Source organism: Capricornis sumatraensis, chromosome 5, assembly GCF_032405125.1.
Source record: "Capricornis sumatraensis isolate serow.1 chromosome 5, serow.2, whole genome shotgun sequence".
Lineage (NCBI taxonomy): Eukaryota > Metazoa > Chordata > Mammalia > Artiodactyla > Bovidae > Capricornis > Capricornis sumatraensis.
The window spans coordinates 81,963,386-81,984,723 of NC_091073.1; the positions used below are offsets into that span (position 1 = coordinate 81,963,386).

Here is a 21,338-nt window from a genome sequence, read left to right on the forward strand (position 1 = left end):
CAAAGTGAGTGCTGGCCTGGACTTTGCAGACCCCAAATGCAAGAATGACCTTCCCCACCTTTTGAGGCAGGTTTTGATGATTTACAGTTGAAGACCTTGATGAAAACAAGCATTTTCTACTTGGGCAGGGAGGAGGGGGCATGGCCCTGAGGTAAGGGTGGGGCCAGTCATCAGAGTGGTGCCCTGCCTCCAACTACTCCCCGACACTTGCCCCACCCCTCCCCTTCCCACCTCCTGGCCCCCCTACCAGCCCCCAATTACCATCATCCCTCACCCCCAGCCCCTACCCCTGCCTCAGCCCAGGACTGAGCCTGGCTCTCAATGACCTAAACGATGTCTTAGGCACACCCCCCAACCCCTCATTCAACCCACCAGCCTGATTGGGCAAATGGCGGGGCGTTGAGGGCCCAGGAGAGGAGCCGAGAGTCTCAGGAGGTCTCTCATCCTCTGCACCCCAGTTTCACAAGGAGTCTTCCTTGCTCAGGTCCTCAGGTCAGGCCTCCCTGCCACCAGCCTGCCTCTCCCCTCCCAAGTGCAGTATAGACCTCAGCGGAAAATTGGCCAGGGGTCCCCATAGTCCAAGACCAAGACCAGGTTCAGATTCTTCATCCAGCACAGGGTCAGGCCCTCAACAGCCCCTCCCGGCCTGCTGGATCTTTGATGTGCTTTCCTGATCTGGGCAGTGTGAAGACTGTCCACCCTGGACGCCCAAGGACTGAAGGGGACATAGACTGGTTCTGCTCCCTCTCCAGAAGATCTGGACAACAAATCTCCACTCCCGGGCTGAAGGCATGGGGCACCACTCCATAGCCCTTGTCACTCCTGACCCCACGCAGGCCTCCTTTGCCCTTTTGGCCCTGTCTGACCTGTGGCAGTAGGCAGAGTATTTTAGCAGCTGCCTGCTGAAAGCTCTCTGCAGAAGCCCCAGACAGCCTGAGTGGGCAGCTGTCTGTTCCATGGCCCATACTTGCACAGGTGGGCCCCTGACTTCCAGGCTACAGGGCAGCCCTGTGCCTCAGCAGGAAGGAGTGTCTCCACCTCCCCCCAAACCTACCTCTTGGCCTCTCAGAGAAGTGGTGATGGAAGCCACAAGGAGCCGGGTCCAGACAGCTTTGAACCTGGTAAGGGTCACCGCAAAGCCAGGTGAGTGGTCCCTGGGGACGGCTGGGACAGCAGAAGTGAAGAAGGGGCTGGACGCCCTGGAAGGAGGCACAGAAGCTAGGTGGCAGCCGATCCCTCCTGTCCGGCCTCTCTAGGAGGGGTCTCCGTGGACAGTGTCTTCTTGGGGACTTGCTCCTGGGCTGACAGTGCCAGACTGTCTGCTGTGCACTGGCCTCACAAATCCAACCGCTACTTGGCACCAATCTCTCCTTGACTAACAGACACACTGACATGCCAAGACCAGGTGGATTCCCCCAGCCCTACCCATGCCTTTCGGTCTGTGGGACCTCTCCTCCTAGTGCACAGCCATCAGTATGCATATAGTCCGTAAAGCCACAGGTCTGGATAAAGCCATTGGATGAATATGTTGGAAGCAAAGTGGGAGGGGCCAAGTTGGTGGGCAGAGATGATGGGGGCTGGGTCTGTGGAACTTGGTTGAGGACAACTGCCCTCTTTATGCCATACTCAGCACTTTGGGACCCTACTTCCTTGGCTCAAGAAAGAAGGCAGGACATGCTGCAGGGCTTCCTTTTGATGGACGAGACAGGTAAAGGTGTGAGAGTGCCTCCCATCCCAGCATAGCACTGGGAGGGCCCCAGAGGGCCAGGGCATGGGACCCCTAGGCAAATGTTGAACACCCTGTGAGCTTTAGAGCCCATCCATTGCCCTGGAGGGCAGTGTGAGCCCCACGTGTGTCCAGCTGCAGCCACTGGATGGCTGTGTACACACAGAGGGTGATCCTGGGCCAGCTGCCACACACTCCTGGGGAAGCAGTTCCAAACATGCCAACCCGAGACCTGCCTTGAGAATCCCAGGAGAGCCAAGATGGGAGCACCCAGGAGAGCCAGAGGGCCGGGACACCAGAAGCCGGGATCCTGGGGGCCATGGCACTATCAGATGGCGGCAGTGGCCCTGCCTGGAGCATAGTAGATTTGCTCAGGCAGGAGACCCCCCACACACACACCGTATTCGGGTGTAGCTGTGAGCCTTGATGCTGTGTCCTGTGACCTCTTGGTGAGCAAGCAGGGGTGCAGCTGTGGGGTGAGAGTGGGGGACAGGCTCTGTCTGTGACCTGGGGGACAGGTAGCTTCTTGGGGTTCCTCAGGCAACTCCCCGCAGTCCCTAGGCTACTCAACAAGACCTTTAAGCCAGAGTGCATGGACACCCAGCCTGGGCTCTGGGAAGGGCTGGGCAGCCCAGTGGGGTGGGGAGGGGAGGTGGGCTCAGCGCCACCCAGGCCAGCGCCCAGGTTCAATGCCAGCTCTGAGCTGTCTAGATTTGTGGCTTTGGAAAGTAAGTAGGGGTAATAAAATGCTTGGGTCCCAGGGGATTAAACAGGAGATACCCTGGGCAGGGTCTGGGGTTGTTCACAGGGGGATCTGTGGGACAGACCTCTTCCCTGTGACTTGAACCCCACCCATACCCCCTGGACACACAGCCTTGAGAGCTGAGGGGACTGTGCAGTTAGGAGCACCTCCTCTCAGGGTTGCAGGCTGACTAAGTGTGGTGCCTGCAGATACTCAAGGAAGAGCTTTGTAGCCATCTTGGAGGATGCTCCCCACGGCCAGAGGTGAGGTCAGCTGGAGGCCCATGTCAGTCTGTGGCCTGCAGTGTTGGTCTGCAACCACAGAACCTTCCAGCCCCTTTCCAAACATGTGCCCACATGGGCCTGGACACAGAGTGAAGCCACTGGGTCACAACCCCTCATGGGTCCAGGCTTACAGCTATGGGACAGGCTGCCATGATGGAAGGAGAGGGGATGAAACCCAGCGGGGCCTAAGGGCTGGACCTCTGCAGGATTAGCATTGCTTTTGGTAAGAGCCTGTGATGTCACACAGTCCTGTTTGGGGAAAGATGCCAGGCAGTCCTTGGGTACCTGGCCTTGGGTGCTGGACCCATGCTGTGTGTTGGCTGCCTGTGGCCACCATCTAAAAGATGAGCAGATGCTAACACCTCCCCTCGTGCCAGGGATGTGAGGCAGCTTGTGTAGTATATTCAGCTCAGCGCCTGGCATACTGCAAGGATTTAGCGAATGTTAATGTTACTATTCCTTCTTGGCATGTTTTATGTTTGGAAGTGTGTGTGTGAGAGAGAGAGGGGTCCAAACTGAAGGCGTGGACCTCTGAGGACAGCCTGGATGGTTTCACAGAGCATGGGGCCTTCTCCAGAGCTGTGTCCTGTGAGAAGAGCCTTGGGGCAAGGGGCACCCCACCCCATGCCCAGAGCTGCAGAATAGCTTAGCAAACACTGGTGTCTGATTCTCTGTGCTTTGTTGTAGACTTTGTCAGCCCCATTCCTGTGTGAACTTCCATGGGTTTAAGTTTTAATCAAGGGGGTCTTGGTAAGAGAATTGGTTCCTAAGTAGGGATCTGTATCCATTAAGAATGCTTTGGGCTTTAGGAAATGAAACACCTGACTAACCATGGCCTTAAGTGATGAGTGCTTGTTTCCACAACCGGCACAGGGAGGTGTGTGGGTCAGGGCTGACTCAGCATGTCAGTGACGTCATCAGGGCTCAGCTCACTTAGCCTCTCTTCACTGCCATCTATAATATGCTAATAGCCTTTTCTCTTCAGCCTTGTCTCCTCATGGTTCAGCATAGCTGCTACAGTGCCAGTTATCACACCCTTTTATAGTTGTGTATACAAAGTTGACAGGGCACTGACCTTCCCCAGAGGGCCCTCCTCCTGCTAAAAACAGGCTTCCCTTCACCTGTCATTGGCCAGAATTGGACCACATGCCCAACTATAAACCAAATCACCAGCTAAAACAGGACAGGATAACTGGGCTTGGCTTAGCCCAATCATGGGATGTTGCCTCAGCCTGGTGAGGGGCTGTCTTCCTTTAAGGTGATAGCTTCCCAGTCTCCCAACAAAATGTGGGCTATCAAAGCTGAGGAAGAAGGAGCAAATAGCTGTGTCGTCTCCTTATTGGAATTCAGAGCATCTCCACCCCCAAGCTCACAAGGAAAACTGCCAGCAAAACAGGCTGAGATTTTTGAAGAGTGGATCCATGGCTTTTATTCGAGTATCTGCCCTTTCTTTTTTGGTCCGAATATCCAGGGAATAAAAATGGCCTTTTCTGCATGAATACATGCTATTGTGCAAAGAAGGAAGGGCTGCCATACCACTGTCCACATGTAAGGTCAGAGCAGGGTCTCTGCTTTCTGGGGATTCATGGGCATGGGTACTGTGTTTACACCCAACCTCATGCCACCACGATGGGGTGTGGCAGGAGACCCTTGCCCAGGCTGTCATAACTCACAGGAATGGTGACATCGAATCTATCTTTTATATATAGGGACCCTTCCTCCCTCTAATGGCCTCAGCAACTTCCAGGCTGTGGACACCATGCCTTAGTCCAACAGACACCTCTAACTAACTGGTGTCACCTCTAATTGGTACCTTGACTAACACTTAATGAAAATGTGCACCACTGGCTCATTTACTCACTTAGCATAAACTCGTAGAGGTAGAATGATTGGATCTTTTAGACAATAATGCCAGCTGCCCATCGCCCTCCAGACAGACTCTTCCAGCCTGTGTCTCACCCACTCTCCTGGTTAGCACCTCCCTCTTCCCCTGACCTGGATCAGGGGTACAAAGCGGGTGCTTCATCTGCCCTCTGCCCCTCACCCCCAGGCTGCATTTATTTAGACGGGGTGTTGGAACGCCACTGTCTTAATTTTCCAACTGGTTTTAACTGCAGTAGTTTGAAATGATGGGTCATCCTGGACCCAGGGTGAGGGGGCAAAAGGAGACCCTCAGTGTGGGTGAGAAACACCCACTCTGCAGGTCCCCCCTCCCCAACTCTGCACAGCTCCTCTCCCACCCAACTGCTTTCCATCCCCCTCCCTGTGCAGGCGGAACAGATCCTGGCAGAGTTCCAGCTGCAGGAGGAGGACTTGAAGAAGGTGATGAGGCGGATGCAGAAGGAGATGGACCGAGGCCTGAGGCTGGAGACCCATGAGGAGGCCAGTGTGAAGATGCTGCCCACCTACGTGCGCTCCACTCCAGAGGGCTCAGGTACTGTGGCGCAGGACAGGGAGCCAGCGGGTCCTCAACCAGAGGCATCTGTCCCCTGGCTCCAGCAGGGAGAAGCGCCCTAGGCCCTTCTTAACAGCCCTGATTGTCCCTAGCAGCCCCAGCGTGCTGGGCCCCAGACACTAGCCTGTTCTTACTCTCGGTTCCATTGGCCCAACCCTGGGCCCTTCAGGCTCATTCTGATCTCAGAGAAACTGGCTTTTTTCATTTCACAAGGAGAAAAATGGTTTCCTATAGTCATTTGGGGGACTCTCAGCCCAATCCTGAGTCTGAACCATTTTCCTAGATCTTCGGGTGGGCTCTGGGCTTGGGGGGACTTCAGTCCAAGGTAAGGAATCCCTGCTGACTTACCCGGTTCACCTTTGACCCTTTGCACAGTTTACTCTGGGGTCTGGTACCAGGGGCCCCTCCGGTGCCCCCACCATGCCTTTACCTCCTCTTCTCCAGTCTCAGGGGTCCTGCCAGGCAGTGCCCATGAGACTGATGTACTTCTGTCTGTGGCTGCAGAAGTTGGGGACTTCCTCTCCCTGGACCTGGGCGGCACCAACTTCCGGGTGATGCTGGTGAAGGTGGGAGAAGGCGAGGCAGGACAGTGGAGTGTGAAGACCAAGCACCAGATGTACTCCATCCCCGAGGATGCCATGACGGGTACTGCTGAGATGGTGAGCACCCTGGGCTAGGGAACAAGGGGCTGGGGCGGGGGGTAGTGCAGGGACCAGGGTCAAGACCATCCAGGATCTTGGAGCTTGGCTAGTCCTGGTGTTAGAGCCTACCTGTTCATCAAGGGCAGGTGGCTGTGGGCCCAACTTCAGGGGGCCCTGCTACAGGAAAGGGAAGCAGCTGAGAGGCCTAGGTGGATGGCCGTGGGGCATGGACCCAGCAAGTCGCACCACTGCCCAGTTTCCCAGAAGGATCAGAAACATGGTAGGGCAGTCAAGAGAACACTCTGGTCCAACAGGCTCACAGTCCATGCATACATTCTACTTCCTCCCCAAGTGGCTTTCCCTCACCCTCCACCAACATAGATGCCAGGGGGAATGACTGCAATGATAATATCTGCCCACGGGGAGGACTCAAGAAGGACCACAGAAGTAGAATGAGCCCTAGGGGAGGTGCTTGGAGCCAGAGCCAATTTCCTTGAGGCACAGGGTTTTAAGAGCCAATTTCCTTGAGGGACAGGCCATGGCAGCCTCGTCCTTGCCATACCCTGGAATGCTGTAGGACTGGGCGTGCATCAAGGAAGCAGGATAGTGTTGTTGCCTCCCTGGGCCTGGAACCCACTGGGGAGCTTAATCAATCAGCAGGCACTCAGTAATGCCCAGCTCTGTGGACAGGCCTATGTGAGTGGGGTGGTGGCCAGTCCTTGCAGGTCCAGTGGTTGGGCGGCCAGGACACTTGGAGGCAGCAAAGAACACTTTGAGTGTTGAAGCTAGAAACCATAGTTATAGCCAGGGATACACCTCTGTCCAAAGTCTGAGGCTGGATGCTGCTGGGTCCAGCTGGGAGGGCCAGACTGGCAGAGCACAGCTGGGCTGGGGACCAGGCCCATCGTCCTGGCATTGCCTGTCCTGAGGACTGCTGTCAGTGGGACTCTGGCATGGGGGTCATGCCCAGGGCTTGCTTGAGTCCCGACAAGCAGTGGTGATAAGAAACAGGGAACTGAAGGCAGGTCCAGAGGCCATGCTTTCCAGGGGCCTATGGTTCAGCAAGGGCTGAGAAGCATCCTGGCACCAGGCTCGCCCTCTGCAGCTGATGGCCACCTTGGTGTTGTCTTCCAGCTCTTTGACTACATCTCTGAGTGCATCTCTGACTTTCTGGATAAGCATCAGATGAAGCATAAGAAGCTGCCCTTGGGCTTCACCTTCTCCTTTCCCGTGAGGCATGAAGACATTGACAAGGTGGGGCTAGGTGTGAGGTGGGCAGGGGTGGAGGTGGATGGATGGGTAGACAGGCACCCCAGAGAAAAGGGCCCATGAACTCTGCCCTGGGCTGCTTTCAAATGCAGCGCCCCACATTGGGAAAGAGCCTTGGATTCAAACAAGCTCCGTCACTCACCTCCTGTGAGATTCTGGGAAAGAATCATAATGTTAGCTGATTCTTACTATTTGCCTCAAGCCTCCTCGCAACCCTATAAGGTATGCATAACACCCCCATTACAGAGTAGGAAACGGAGGCATAGCAACATGCCCACAGTGGGAAGTGGCAGCACTGGGGTTCAAACTCAGACAGCCAGGCTCCAACACACCAGCGTGTCATCACTACGCTGTACTTTCTGTTGGGGAGGTGGCAACGTCCCAAGGCTGCAGCTTTACCCTGCCTTCTGGCAGAAGTTAGCCTACCAGTTATACATGCCTCCACACACACACACACATATATAAATTATACACACACATAGACACATGTAAATTATGTGTATATATGTGCACAAGTTATGCATGTGAATCACATGTGTGCACATAAATTATACATGCATGCACTGCATGTGGTTAAATTACACATGTATGCACTCATGCTGATTATACATATATAAACACATAAGTTATACATGCATATTTTTATACATAAATATATTATACATACATATATACACACACAGGTCAGTTATATATTTGTATATATCTACACATGTCAATTATACATTCATATATACATGTAAATTATACCCATCAAGTATATATACATATACACATGTAAATTATACCTGCATATTTACACATGTCAATCATACCTACATGCGTATATGCATGTGATCATATATATTTATACACATCCACAGGTAAATGATACATACTCATCTATACACATTAATTATAGAAATATATGTGTGTGTGAATTATACATACATACATATACACAATTATACATAACACATAAGACCTCTGGGTCAGAGAGAAAGCCAAAGTCAGTACTCCTGGCAGAAGCAGCTGTAGGAGCAACATCTTATGTTGGTTTTCCAATCCCCAGTCCCCACTGGACATTGGGGGCCGGATGGGACCTTCACACACAGGAGCTGCACACAGGAGAGAAGCCCTGATCTTACGTCGGCTGCTCCCCTCCGGACCTCCTCCTCACTCAGGGATGATGACTCTAGGCTTAACTATACAGGCATCCTTAAATTGGCTGGAACCTAGCTCCGCAGAAATTTGAGATATAGATAGAGAATTGTCTCCAACACTTTTCAAAGTTATATGGCCACTTTGAGCCTCAGTTTCCTCAGCTTTAAAGCGGGTGCACATTGTACTTCCCTGGTGGTCCAGTGGCTAAGATCCCATGCTTCCAATGCAGGAGCCATAGGTTTGATCTCTGGTCGGGGAACTAAGAACTCATATGCTGAGCTGCGTGGCCAAAAATTTAAGATAAATAAATAAAGCGGTGCACATCCCTGTGGTCCGAGTTAGCTCCCATACCTTCACACCTACCCCCAGCATCCAGCAGTCACTGAGACCCTCCTCTCCCCACAGGGCATCCTTCTCAACTGGACCAAGGGCTTCAAGGCCTCGGGAGCAGAAGGCAACAACATTGTGGGGCTCCTGCGAGATGCCATCAAACGGAGAGGTGTAAGTCGCACCTGCACCTGCCCCTGTGACTACCCTGGACCCTCCTCCCCCAACCTTAGGCCAGGATGCTAGCGAGGGCCTGCTGGGTGTCCCCTCAGGAAGGGGTCTCTGCCTCCTGTGCTTGGCTGGAATGGCTCGGTGCGCGCTGAGCTGAGACCCCCACCCCCATCCAGCCCTGTCACCACTGTCTCTCCACCTCTTGGCAGGACTTTGAGATGGACGTGGTGGCGATGGTGAATGACACTGTGGCCACAATGATCTCCTGCTACTATGAAGACCGCCGGTGTGAGGTTGGCATGATTGTGGGTAAGGAGGCACACCCTGCCCGACCCAGGGGCCCCAGCCACCCAAAGACAGAGCTGAGGCTTCTCATCTACAGCAGGCTACACAGGGGCCTCTGCACCAGTCACAGCCACCCAAGGTGCTGGAGCCCAGGGTGGTCTTGTGAGCAGCATGGGTGTCCCGAATGCACGTGCTATTTATTGGTAGGAAGCATTTCAACACTCGCAAGTCACTGCCTCAGATGGCACACCAGCTGCATGCATGTCCATCTGGCCCATCAGGATTTAATTAAATCACCTCATCTGGTAAATTGACCAACCTGGACAGATTTGTCCAAGTGGAAGAGGATAAACCTGAGTGGCGTCATCCCTTCCTGGACAGTCTTACCGCACCCCAGGGCAGCCGGCTGCTCTGCCAGAAATGAAGGCAGGTACCAGGAAAGGGGACAATGTGGGCCCCAGTGGGCCCTTCCCACCAACCGTGGGCCTTTCCCAGAAGTTCCCGAGGCATTTACAATGTTTACTGTAATGCTTGAATACACAGGCGTGTGGGTATTTCCCTGGACTCTCTGGGCCCTGGTTACCCAGAAAGGCAGTGTTAAGTTTGTTTGCTTCTACAGCCCCTTCAGAGTCAGCCCTGAGGGGTTCAGTATTCATGTTCTTACCATCTCTCTGCAACTGTATGAACATGTCCTAAGAGGCAGCCTGGTCGACTCTGCCTCTCCTCTAGTTTCTCACTTTTCTTCCTTCCACCCTCACCTTCCAGCTGAAAGTTAAGTCCACCCCTAAACAGAAGACCCAGGGGCCCTGGCTCTCTCGTCCCTGAGAGGAGAGAGAACTGCCTGGGTCAGTTCCCCAGCACACCTCCACCTGGGCTCTGTGGCCGATGGCCTCAGGCTCGCCTCTGGAGCAGAGATGGTAGTGTGGACAGTGATCACATTGGCCCTGCAACAGTCTTGGTGTCTCTGCTCTGTGGTTAAACACATGTTTATGATAATTACCAAGAACTAAAAATTGGGAGGAATCACGTCAAAGTCTGGATTTCTGTATTTTTTTCCCCACAAAATCTTGGAAGGCCCAGCATCACTGGGCCTGGATCCCAGGCAGCTCCACTGCTGGTAAGAGGTTGGCATGACTGAGTGGCTGTCCCTCACAGCTTGAGGGGTGTGCAGTCATGTTCAGACTGATGCTCCACTGTCACTATTTTGAAACTCAATTTATGAACAAAGGACTCCATGTTTTCACTTTGCATGGGACCCTGCAGAGTATAAATTCCATGGCCAGGCCCACCTGCAGTGACCTGTGTGCTGCTCACAAGGGCCAATATGCTGCTCACAAGGGCCAATACGCTGCCTCAGTCACCACTGGGTGTGTGCGTGCGTGCTCACCCGCTTAGTCATGTCCAACTCTTTGCGACGCTATGGACCGTAGCCTGCCAGGTGCCTCTGTCCATGGAATTCTCCAGGCAAAAATACTGGAGTGGGTTGCCATTTCCTCTTCCAAGGGATCCTCCCAACCCAGGAACTGGACCCACACTTCCTGCATCTCCTGCATTGGCAGATGGATTCTTTACCACTGAGCCACCTGGGAAGCCTGACCTCTGGGTGGCCCCCCTCAAAAAAGAACAGAAGCTGAGACAGAGAAGTTCAAATAAATGTTTAGAAAGTGCCAGAAAACAGAGGGATGCACAGACAAGACAAAATCATAACATTCCACACCCATCTGTAATAGGCAAAGCACTTTAACATATATTCTTTCCCTCACTTCTCTCAACTCCAGGTAACAGGGGGAGTAGGTGTTACCAACCTCTTTGGGGGAAGAAGAACCACTCAGGCAGGTGGGCTTATCTACCTGAGGTCACACAGCAAACCCAGACTTTCCAGCTCCTGGGAGAGCTCGTTTTCCTTTGCTGCAGGGGGATGGAGGGAGTGGTGAGGGTGGAGGGCTCAAAGAAGCTGTGAAGACACACAGGGGTTCCTGCAGGGGCGATGCACCCAGGACAGCTGGCATCCCAACAATGCCACTTCCCACAGGCACGGGCTGCAACGCTTGCTACATGGAGGAGATGCAGAACGTGGAGCTGGTGGAAGGGGACGAGGGCCGCATGTGTGTCAACACCGAGTGGGGCGCCTTCGGGGACTCAGGCGAGCTGGACGAGTTCCTGCTGGAGTACGACCGCGTGGTGGACGAGAACTCCCTGAACCCCGGGCAGCAGCTGTAAGGATCACCCCTCCCCTGACCGTGTGGCAGATGGGGCCAGCCTGCAGATAATGGGCTTGTTTTTAAACAGTTCTGGGGAAAAGCAAACTGACAATCTCTTCATATGCTGGCTCGTCTCTTCAGCTCAGACGCATGTGCCCCTCTGTGAATCGTAAATAGTGAGAGATGCCAAGATTAGTCTTTAAAAAGAGGGCCTATGGACAGATGAGCGGGGACCTCCCTTGTTCCAGCAGGTGACCGCTGGCATAGGAAGACTGAGAAGCCCCAGCAACGCTGACTGGGCTTAATCAAGAGATCCCCACAGTACAGCTCTGAACAAGTTACCAGAATGAATCAGAGTAATCTGGAGGATGTTGCCGGTTCACAGAGCTTGTCAGAGCTTTCCTTTATCAATTGCCTACTCTGCACCAGGCACCTGAGCTTTTTCTCTGGCTCTCCTAAACCTCAGGGAGGTCGGTAGTATTCAATGAAAGAGGAAAACACTGGAGGCCTACAGACTCTAGGGCTGATGTCCCAACTCGGTAGATTCTAGGAGCACAGGGACCCTAGGAGCCCTAGCAAGTGTGCAGAGGCCTGCTCCAGGCTGGCCGCTAGCCCCTCTGAGCCTGAGCTTCCCTAACTGTCTCTGGGTGATGAGAAGAGCTCCTATCACATACATGCAGGGAGATCGAAGTGGGCTCAGCTCAGAGTCCTTCAGGAGGAAGGTCTTAGAGGGACTGAACTGTAGGCCCACCATGGAGCGTTCTCCCAAGGCCCCAAAAGCCCAGGTGGATTAATGCTGGAATGGGCTTGAACCCAGTGTCACAGCGTCCCACCTGGCCTCCTCTTGGCTGTGATGGGGCAGTGGCCGATCTCCATCTGCTCGTGGGGACCTCCTTGTGGGGAATGACCCGGCTGTCCTCCTCTGCCCAGGTACGAGAAGCTCATTGGTGGCAAGTACATGGGCGAGCTGGTGCGGCTTGTGCTGCTGAAGCTTGTAGACGAGAATCTGCTCTTCCACGGAGAGGCCTCGGAGCAGCTGCGCACGCGCGGCGCCTTCGAGACACGCTTCGTGTCTCAGGTGGAGAGGTGCGCGGGGCGCTCAGGGGATAGGGGTGGGGTACTGGCGGCGGTGTGCACGCAGAGGTTCCTGGACTCATAACGCGAAGTCGAGGGGGCGGGGCTCCATGTGTGGGCGGGGCCTGGGCGGAGCTCAGGGGGCAGAGGGCGGGGCAGAGACCTGAATCTGGGTCCCAGGGTAGCGATGAGGTCCTGGGACGTGTGCGGGGAGCCGGGCTCAGAGGGCAAGGCGCAGGGCGTAGGGGCTCAGGACCGGCTAAGTCCAGGGATGGGGCACCAGGGGCGGGTGTGGCTTCCGGCTCCCAGAGGAACTCCCCTCAGGACAGTCGACGGAGACCACACCTCCCCTCTGCGGCTCCCCCACCCGCCGTGGACCTAGTCTCTTTTCATCCACACAACAGTCCAGAGGCGCGGCAGTTGTCCACTTTAGGGCGGAGACCCTGAGCTTAGAGAGACGAGTAATGACCAAATTACTGCTGGTCCCTGGCGGAGTCAGACCCGCTCCCCTCGGGACTCGGAGACCCAAGCTCTCTGCCTGGGAGAGGTGGGCAGGGGAAGGGGCAGAGGCCGCCGCGGTGGGGATCTGGCTGGTCCCAGACCAAGAGACCCTCCCGCAATGTCCTCTCATCCCCTCCCCGCAGCGATTCCGGTGACCGCAAGCAGATCTACAATATCCTGAGCACGCTAGGGCTGCGACCCTCGGCCACTGACTGTGACATCGTGCGCCGCGCCTGCGAGAGCGTGTCCACGCGCGCCGCGCACATGTGCGCCGCGGGACTGGCGGGCGTCATCAACCGGATGCGCGAGAGCCGCAGCGAGGACGTGATGCGCATCACCGTGGGCGTGGACGGCTCCGTGTACAAGCTGCACCCCAGGTGAGCCCGCGCGGCCTTCTGCCGGTCCAACCCTGGTCCAGCCTGCCCCCTGTGAGTTTGCATCCTTAGGGCAGAACCCGGGCGTTGGTCTCCATCTATGATACTCAGGCTGAGAGGGAAGCTCTCTGAGGTCCCGAGAATTCTTAAACTCTCCATAGTCCCTTGGCCCCCAGACTCAGGAGGAGGGTTCCCTTGTTTTATCCCCTGGCGTGCATTCAGCGCGGTACCAGCAGCCAAGCTTCCCCTCTACGCAGCTTCAAGGAGCGGTTCCACGCCATCGTGCGCAGGCTGACGCCCAGCTGTGAAATCACCTTCATTGAGTCGGAGGAGGGCAGCGGCCGGGGCGCGGCCTTAATCTCCGCGGTGGCCTGTAAGAAGGCCTGCATGCTGGGCCAGTAAGAAGAAGGCTGCAAGACAGGAAGGAAGCTGTGGCTGGCTACTGGACCTGGGCTCCAGGGGACACTCTCTTTACAAGTCCCCCCAACCTGGCCCAATAGAGAGGCTTCTCCTTGTGAGGACCTTGGATGCCTCCCATCCCAGCTGTCACCTCCAGAAGATGGGGGGAAAGCCTCTGGAGTGGTTGCCGAGGGCCCAGGCAGGCCCCTTCTCTCAGGGTCAGTTGGTGAGATAGCCCTAGGGCCCTGACTGGGTTGGGAGCAGAAATGAACAGGAACGGAGAACCCTCAAAGTACCTCGCCTTTCTTGCTGAAATCAAGGACCTAGAAGGAAGTTATTCACTCAGGATTTTGTTGCATTTCTGCACTGCTTGTCTCTTGAAGCTTTCAGCCTGGCTCAGCCCTGGCTCTGAGAAGGGGGTGCCCTCTGGACCCTACTATGGCCTGGCTTCCCCATGAGCTCAGCCTGTGTGGGGAGGCAACCCTCATCACCTGGCCAGACCTAGACCTGGATTCCACAGGGGCCCCGGGGAGCTGCTGATCACTCAGGCCCGGGAAATGGAAGGGACAAGCTCCACGGTAGAGGCTGTGTGTACCCTGAGGCCTGGAGATGGCAGCCTTTTCCCTCCCATCCTGCCATCCCTGAGTGGTCTGTGGTTCTGGGATGGACTCTCACAGGAGATGCAGGAGACAGAGTCTCCAAAGCCTCTGCCCAGAGGGGCCCAGGAAGAGGAGGAGTCCCCCCACCCACAGACAGGTCTGGGAGCATCTCTGGGATCCCATGGCCCTGGGTACTCAGAAAGCCCAGCAGCACTCAGCACACACCCCAAGGGACAAGCTAGGCCTCTTTCTTCTCAGCAGACTTCCATGTACCACACGAGCATATCCATGCCCAACCTGGAACTGTGTGGGTGTTTTTTTTTTAATTAAAAGTTTTAAAAGTTTAGAACATAACCTTGTCCACTGTTCTTTGACCTCTGTGTATGAGACTGTGGGACAGCACACATACAGACGTGATCCTGTGCACACGGACACTCTGCAGGCCAAGGTGTGTCTTGAAATTTGCCATCCTCTCTGGTGAGCCATGCTAGGGAGTATGGAGAGTAACACACAAGGCTGAAGGAACAGGAATGGCATGGGGCGGTGTGCGGGGGTGTGGTCAGGGGTCCTGGACTTGACCAGGCCTCTGCCCACCAGCCTGTGGGGTTCAGGGTGTGGTTCCACCTGTCTGTAATCACTCAGCAGCTCTGAGGTCTCTGAGAGCTTCCAGGTACTATCCTGGAGGGAGTGGGGCTACTCTAAGAAGGGGAACAGGGCTGATCTCTGGGAACTAGTCCTGCTACAGATTGGTCTCAGCAGGGAGTCCATGTTGTGACAGTGATGGAAGGTGTCGGAGACAGAATTATCAGAAGTCACATGGGAACTTCCCTTGTGGTCCAGTGGCTACGACTCTGCACTTCCAATGAAGGGGGCCCGGGTTTCATCCCTGGTCTGGGAACTAGATCCCACATGCCACAACTAAGAGTTTTCATGCTCCAACTAAAGATCCTGTGGGCTGCAGTTAAGACCCAGGGCAGCCAAATAAATATTTTTTTAAAAAGAAGTCACATGATTTCTGTGATCCTTTCAAGTTTGCTCCTGAAAGAAATGCCTATTTCACATCAGCCAAGCCTCAGGGCTAAGACCTTCTTACACACAAACCTAGTTACATATGAACATGTATTTGTAAGATTTTAACATACACTCACTTATTTTTTCAGGTTTTTGGGTGTTGTTATCTTTTTTAATTTAATTTTTATTTTATGTTGGAGTAGTCGGACATGACTAAGAGACTTAGCACATCATTGATTTACAATGTTGTGTTAGTTTTAGGTATACAGCAAAGTGGTTCAGTTATACATATATCCATTCTTTTTCAGATTATTTTCCCCTCTCAGTTATTACAGAATCCTGAGTAGAGTTCCCTTTGCTATACAGTAGGTCTTTGTTGATTATCTTATACATAGTAGGGCTTCGCCTGTGGCTCAGTGGTTTAAAAAATTCACCTGCAATGCAGGAGACGTGGGTTCAATCCCTGGGTCAGGAGGACCCACTGGAGGAGGGCATGGCAACCCACTGCAGTATTCTTGCCTGGAGAATCCCATGGACAGAGGGGCCTGGTGGGCTACAGTCCATAGCATCACACAATCTGACTGAAGTGACTGAGCATGCATGTGTAGTGTGTATTACACTCACTTTTCAATGAGAGAAACCAGCAAATCTGGAATGACTATGTTGTTTCATTCAGTACTTAACCCAAAGTTGTGATTTTAAGTTTTTATGTCCCCCTTGAGATGCTGTCCCATTTTATGGTATGCCACATGTGGAATTACTTCTGATCTTTTTCGTTCTCTGAAGTATAAATGATGCGTTGGAAGTCTGTGCGAGCCTTTGATGATGCCATTATCAGTACTAAGGTACTCATGTTCCAGCATTCACCTGCAGTATTGGATCTCATGTTACCATAAATTATTTTCTAGGTGTCCTTCATGTTATGATTCAGGGCCCTGTATTGTTTGTTTAAAATTCTCAGTGGAGGTAGGTTATAGGTATAGCCTATGAATTTCATTTCAGGAGAGTAAAAGTGGTGTTACAAGATACTTGTTACACAAAAGGGACCTTGGGTCTCATGGATGAGAAGCCTGTTCTCCTAGCTGGCCTCCCTGCATCCTCGCCTCAATGGGCAGAGGGCCAGCCATGGGCCCTCTCCTTTTCTGGTTTCAGGGGAGCTGCCAACTGCCCACTCTTCCTGCTCTGGCAGGTCTCCAGCTCCCCAGCCCCTCGCTGCCCTGGGTCCACAGGGAGCTGAGAGGCTGCTGCTCTGGCACAGATGGAGGGAGACCAGGCCTCTCACTCTATAGTGGAGCTCCACAAGAAGGGCTTGGGACCCACTTCCATGGGGATCACAGGGGATGCTCGGGGTCCAGGCAGTGCTCCGTGCTCCAACAGCATCACATGCAAGTTCTGGTTGGGGTAGCCATCAGCTCAGGGCTGCCTTTTGCCCCTTGGTCAGAGGGGTGAGAGCCCAGGGCCAAATGTCCTCACCTCGGGGAATCCCTAAGACACCCCCCACCCTGGTCTCAGGCCAGAGACCATCCTCAGAGCCTCTGAGTGCCTTCCCAAGCCCAATGGAGGCCTCAGGCCAGCCCCACCCCAGCTGTCCCCATGGCCTGGGCTGGAACTGGAGGAAGGACAGTCTGGTGAGGGTAACAGGGGCCCCTCATTTAGCCCTGGAGTGGCGAGAGCTGCAAGCCTGCTCTGCTCTCAGGAGGCAGTGCATTCACAGGGCCAAGACGGGCGGACACTGCATGTCACACGTCTGTCAGGGGCCTGAAGGTCGCTGGGAACGTGGCTGGAATCTGCTCAGGGGCCCTGTCTTCCCCCAGCCCAAGCAGAGGCTGCCAAGTTTGGGCCTATCCTCTCCTCCTGTCCTTATTTGGCGTTCCAGGTGATAAGGCTGAGACATAAAGGGGGCTGTGGGCCCTTCGAGGCAACCAGGCTGCTGCAGAGAGAGAGGATGGTGAGTGGCAGGTGGGGGACTCCAGGCCGGCAGCCTCCAAGGTGCTGTCCTCTGGGCTGGGGGCGTGGAGCTGGTACTTCTGTGCCTGTGCTGTGCCCAGAGAGGTGGTCTCCAGGGAGAGAAGCAGGACCCTGGGCCCCGGCTCTCCCAGGAATGTTCTGGGGTTGTCCGTGGCAGGGAGTCTTTGGGGAGCTGGGGGGAGGACCCATCCTCACCTGTGGTGTTGCAGGCCAGCAGGAAGGCAGGGACCCGGGGCAAGGCCGCGGCCACCAAGCAGGCCCAGCGAGGCTCTTCCAACGTCTTTTCCATGTTCGAACAAGCCCAGATCCAGGAGTTCAAGGAAGTGAGTGCCTCACTCCCACTAGCCTGGGCCCCATCTGGGGACCGTGCCCCCAATACATCCCTTCTTCCCTGTAGATCAGGGGTCTTGGCCCCTGTCCTTGCTTCTCCCACCACCCAGGACCCCCTCACCTCCTGCCTTGCCTGGGGTGCGGGCTGCTCCTGCTGGAGACTGTGGCCCCTCCACCTCACAGGCTTTCAGCTGCATCGACCAGAACCGTGACGGCATCATCTGCAAGTCGGACCTTAGAGAGACCTACTCCCAGCTCGGTGAGGGCACCCGTCTCCTGCCTGGCCCAGCCCCTCTCACACCAGGGATCCGGCTCAGAGCTGTGGGCTGGCCTGGCCTGTACTCCTGTCCTGGCTCACACCACCCACCCACCCCCAGACCACCTTCCTTCCACTTCACTTCCCCCACCCAGTGAGCATTCTCTACCCTTGGTGGCTAGGATGGGGGAGGGGCAACCCAGCCCTACTCAGGGACTCAAGGGCCCTGTGTCCGTCTAACACCCCCAAAGGGAAGGTGAATGTTCCAGAAGAGGAGCTGGACGCCATGCTGCAGGAAGGGAAGGGGCCCATCAACTTCACTGTCTTCCTCACACTGTTCGGGGAGAAGCTCAATGGTGAGCCAGGGGCAGGTCTGGAGTCCCTGGCTGGGCAGCAAGTGTGCACTCCACTTGGACCCTGCCTGGACCCTGCCTGAGTCCCATCCAGAGCCTGTCCAGACCCCATCTGGCCCTTGCCCACCCAGAGGATGTGGGGCCCACCTCTGCATTCCATGAGCACTGATCACCCCAAGCCTCAGGGCTGGGAAATATGCCTTAGCTTTCACTCCCAAATCCCCAGTCCCAACCTCCTGGCCAAGCCAGGCATTTCAGAAAGACAGCCGATCCCAGCGTCTCTGAGCCTCCCCGCTCTCTGCGATCTGGAAGGCTCCCTCCCTAGCCTGGGCTCCTCCTCGGTGGGGCTGGGAAGCTGGCAGTGCGGTGCTCACCTGGCTCCCTTGGCTTCCCAGGGACAGACCCCGAAGAAGCCATCCTGAGCGCCTTCCGCCTTTTTGACCCCAGTGGCAAAGGCGTGGTGAACAAGGATGAGTAAGTGGGACAATGGAGTGAGTGGCTGGGGGCACTGTGCTGGAAGCAGGAAGGGAGGTGGGTCCCCTTGTGAGGGTGGCCACCTGTCCTTTGGGGTCCTCTCTGCTTTTGGGGGGAGCTGACCATCTGGGCTGTGAGAGCCTCCATCCCCTCCCTGTGCAGCCAGCCGCACCACGCTCTCCCCACTGCTCCCCACTTACTCCCTCAGGTTCAAGCAGCTTCTCCTGACCCAGGCAGACAAGTTCTCTCCAGCTGAGGTGAGGATTCCGGGGTCCTTCACAGGGCTCCACCCCACAGGGTCCAGGCGGTGGGGGCCTCAGTGACCCACTGCCCTCGTGGGCTTAGAGCCCAGCTTACTGGAGGAGGTGCTGCCTCTGTTGGAATCTGGAGGGTGAAGGAAGTGGAGTCAGAGGAGGCGTGCAGGCTGGGTGAGCTCTGTGTGCAGGGGTCCAGGGGTGAGAGCGCAGTGAACCTTAGCATCTGAAAAACAGCATCTTAGCAACACAGGAGGGAGGGTGGCTCTGTGGGCAGGGTGGGCCCTGTGACCCACCGCACCCCTCACTCCTGCCCCAACCTCCGCCTGAAAAGCTGAGGGGCAGTGCATGGCCCCAGGTACGGGGTGAAGGTCGCAGGCCTCCGTCAGATCACTCTGACCAGCGCCTCCGCAGGTGGAGCAGATGTTTGCCCTGGCGCCCATGGACCTGGCAGGGAACATCGACTATAAGTCCCTGTGCTACATCATCACCCACGGGGACGAGAAGGAGGAGTGAGCCCGAGGTGCCAGCGGCTGGGACTTAGGGCCAGGCCTGTGGGGACACCTCAATAAATGCTATTTCCGAATTAGATCTCAGTAGTGGCCTGTCTATGGCAGATGGGGTGGGGGCGCTGAGGTGAGCTGAGGGGCCAATGCAGAGATTGCTGTGACAACCAGCCTGGCCCTTGCCAGCCCCCTGCATGCACCCCACACTGCCCTGTGGCCTATGAACGCGGATGTGCCCAGGTTATAGATGAGGACACTGAGGCCTGCGAGGGTGGGCATGGCACCCAAGGCCACTCCTCTAGGAGAGGAAACAGGGGCCTTTATGCCCATCTCCACTAGGCCCAGAATGAGCCACATGAGGTTTTTCTGCTCAGCAAACATTTGCCAATGGCCCAGGGACTCTGCCCTCCTGGGAACCCCCTCCCCCTCACAGCCCCCATCTTTGCACCCAGGCTCAGGTGGGCCTCTCTGCACATGCATGTGGTGTGCTGGGCCCTGTGTGAAAGGCACTGAGGGACCCATGTGAAAACACAAATGAGGCGCCCTGATACCAACGGAGGGGCTGGAGCACACACAGGTGCTAAGGGAAGTACTCTGAAACTGGCCTCATGCCTCCGGATGAAAAGATGAGGCTGCTGGAGAGAGGAGAGGGTTTCTCTGGAGGGAACTGTGCATGTTCGTCCCCTTCCTCACCTGCAGAAACCAAGAGCTGGGGGCATCCAGCCTCATCATGGGAACAGGAGGGGCAGCAGGGCAACCTCCAGAGTGTCAGCAGCAGAGAGGGAGAGAGGAGAGGGCAGGAGGGTGCAGAGGGGAGGGCAAGACCTAGAACACAGGAAATCCTTCCTTGCCTGACTCCTTCCTACCTCCAAGCCCCATGCAGTACCCCGCCCCCACTACAGGCTGGGGAGGTGGGAGGAGGTGAGGGAGAAAGGGGAGCTGACCACAGTCCCTCCAGAAGGCAAACAAGAGGAAACGCAACTCACCCGAGAGGTGTTCAATTTTGATGTTTACCTGGGTCTTGTCAAGTTTAATTCCTACATTGAGACTTCAGATATAAAGTTATCAATGGTGCTCTCTATTACTTATTTGTGATCACAGAAGTCGTGGCACTGCTTGAATCTTCATCAGGGAGCAAGCAAACTGTCCCTCCCAGCATGCTTGCAGTGAAGATGGGTGAATAAGATCAAGCAGGTGTTATGATTCTAGCTCATGAGTTCTGCTTTTTCATCAAACTGATTTCAAGAAGTGGGGGATGGGGACTTCCCTGGTAATCCAGTGGCTAAGACTCAGTGCTCCCAATGTAGGGGGCCTGGGTTTGATCCCTTGTCAGGGAGCTAGAGCCCAGATGCCCCAACTAAAGATACAGCATGCTGCAACTAAGACCTGGTGCAACCAAATAAATACAAATAAATATTTTTTAAAAAGAAGTAAGGGATGATTTAATAATTCAAGCCTCTACAAGAAAAGTTGTGAAAGACTCTGAAACAGACCAAAAAAAAATCATAGATGTGTGAACAAAGGAAAAAAAGTGTCATTCACCACCCAGTTCTACAAGGGTTAACTCACAGCCCACAGCAGTCACCCACCATCTGGATGGAAACAGAAAGAAGCACTCTGTGCTTTGGATAAGCGGGCCCCTAGATAGTTAGATGCATATCTCAGGAAGGATTCCAATGACCCCAGAGTCTTATCTCTTCCCATACATGGAAAAACCCTAAAATCATTACCATGAGATGTCTGTTCTTTGTGACTAGCAGTACTCTTTTACCATGATGTATGCTTGACTGCAGGTATTTTCTAGCCAAAAAAAAAAAAAAAAAAATCACATATAAACTGGCCTCTCCCCTTCCTCTTCCGAGCAGTTTCTCAGAGCTAACTGAGCAGCTATCTCAGGCTAGAGTCCTTGGTGAGACCCGCAGGAGGGCCTGGAGCCAGGGCCAGCCCGCTGTGCTGCTCTGTCCCTTGGGTTTTGAGTGCATGCAGAGATGGCTG

General features: G+C 54.9%; 2 protein-coding genes across 2 annotated transcripts; both read left to right on the forward strand.

Annotated features, from left to right (window-relative positions):
* Positions 1-140: 140 nt before the first annotated feature.
* On the forward strand, positions 141-13,595 carry GCK (glucokinase). Its single transcript, XM_068972415.1, has 11 exons — positions 141-151; positions 1,070-1,121; positions 5,024-5,186; positions 5,712-5,866; positions 6,983-7,102; positions 8,666-8,761; positions 8,968-9,067; positions 11,076-11,259; positions 12,175-12,330; positions 12,963-13,196; positions 13,451-13,595. Exons 1-11 carry the CDS (start codon positions 141-143, stop codon positions 13,593-13,595), a joined length of 1,416 nt encoding a protein of 471 aa, XP_068828516.1.
* Positions 13,596-17,385: 3,790 nt separating this feature from the next.
* MYL7 (myosin light chain 7) lies at positions 17,386-19,353 on the forward strand. The gene is made up of 6 exons (XM_068972516.1): positions 17,386-17,493; positions 17,684-17,759; positions 18,008-18,112; positions 18,505-18,583; positions 18,792-18,840; positions 19,252-19,353. Exons 1-6 carry the CDS (start codon positions 17,458-17,460, stop codon positions 19,351-19,353), a joined length of 447 nt encoding a protein of 148 aa, XP_068828617.1. The 5' UTR covers positions 17,386-17,457.
* The last annotated feature ends 1,985 nt before the right edge of the window (positions 19,354-21,338 follow it).

What these genes read in the sequence shown, in the direction of transcription:
- GCK (XM_068972415.1), top strand. An exon ending in TTCGTGTCTCAGGTGGAGAG is followed by an intron (nt 12,331 to 12,962) that starts GTGCGCGGGGCG and finishes CCCTCCCCGCAG; the next exon opens with CGATTCCGGTGACCGCAAGC. An exon ending in GTGTACAAGCTGCACCCCAG is followed by an intron (nt 13,197 to 13,450) that starts GTGAGCCCGCGC and finishes CCCTCTACGCAG; the next exon opens with CTTCAAGGAGCGGTTCCACG.
- MYL7 (XM_068972516.1), top strand. Translation starts at nt 17,458, where the DNA reads ATGTTCGAACAAGCCCAGATCCAGGAGTTCAAGGAA. An exon ending in GTTCGGGGAGAAGCTCAATG is followed by an intron (nt 18,113 to 18,504) that starts GTGAGCCAGGGG and finishes TTGGCTTCCCAG; the next exon opens with GGACAGACCCCGAAGAAGCC. An exon ending in GGCGTGGTGAACAAGGATGA is followed by an intron (nt 18,584 to 18,791) that starts GTAAGTGGGACA and finishes TTACTCCCTCAG; the next exon opens with GTTCAAGCAGCTTCTCCTGA.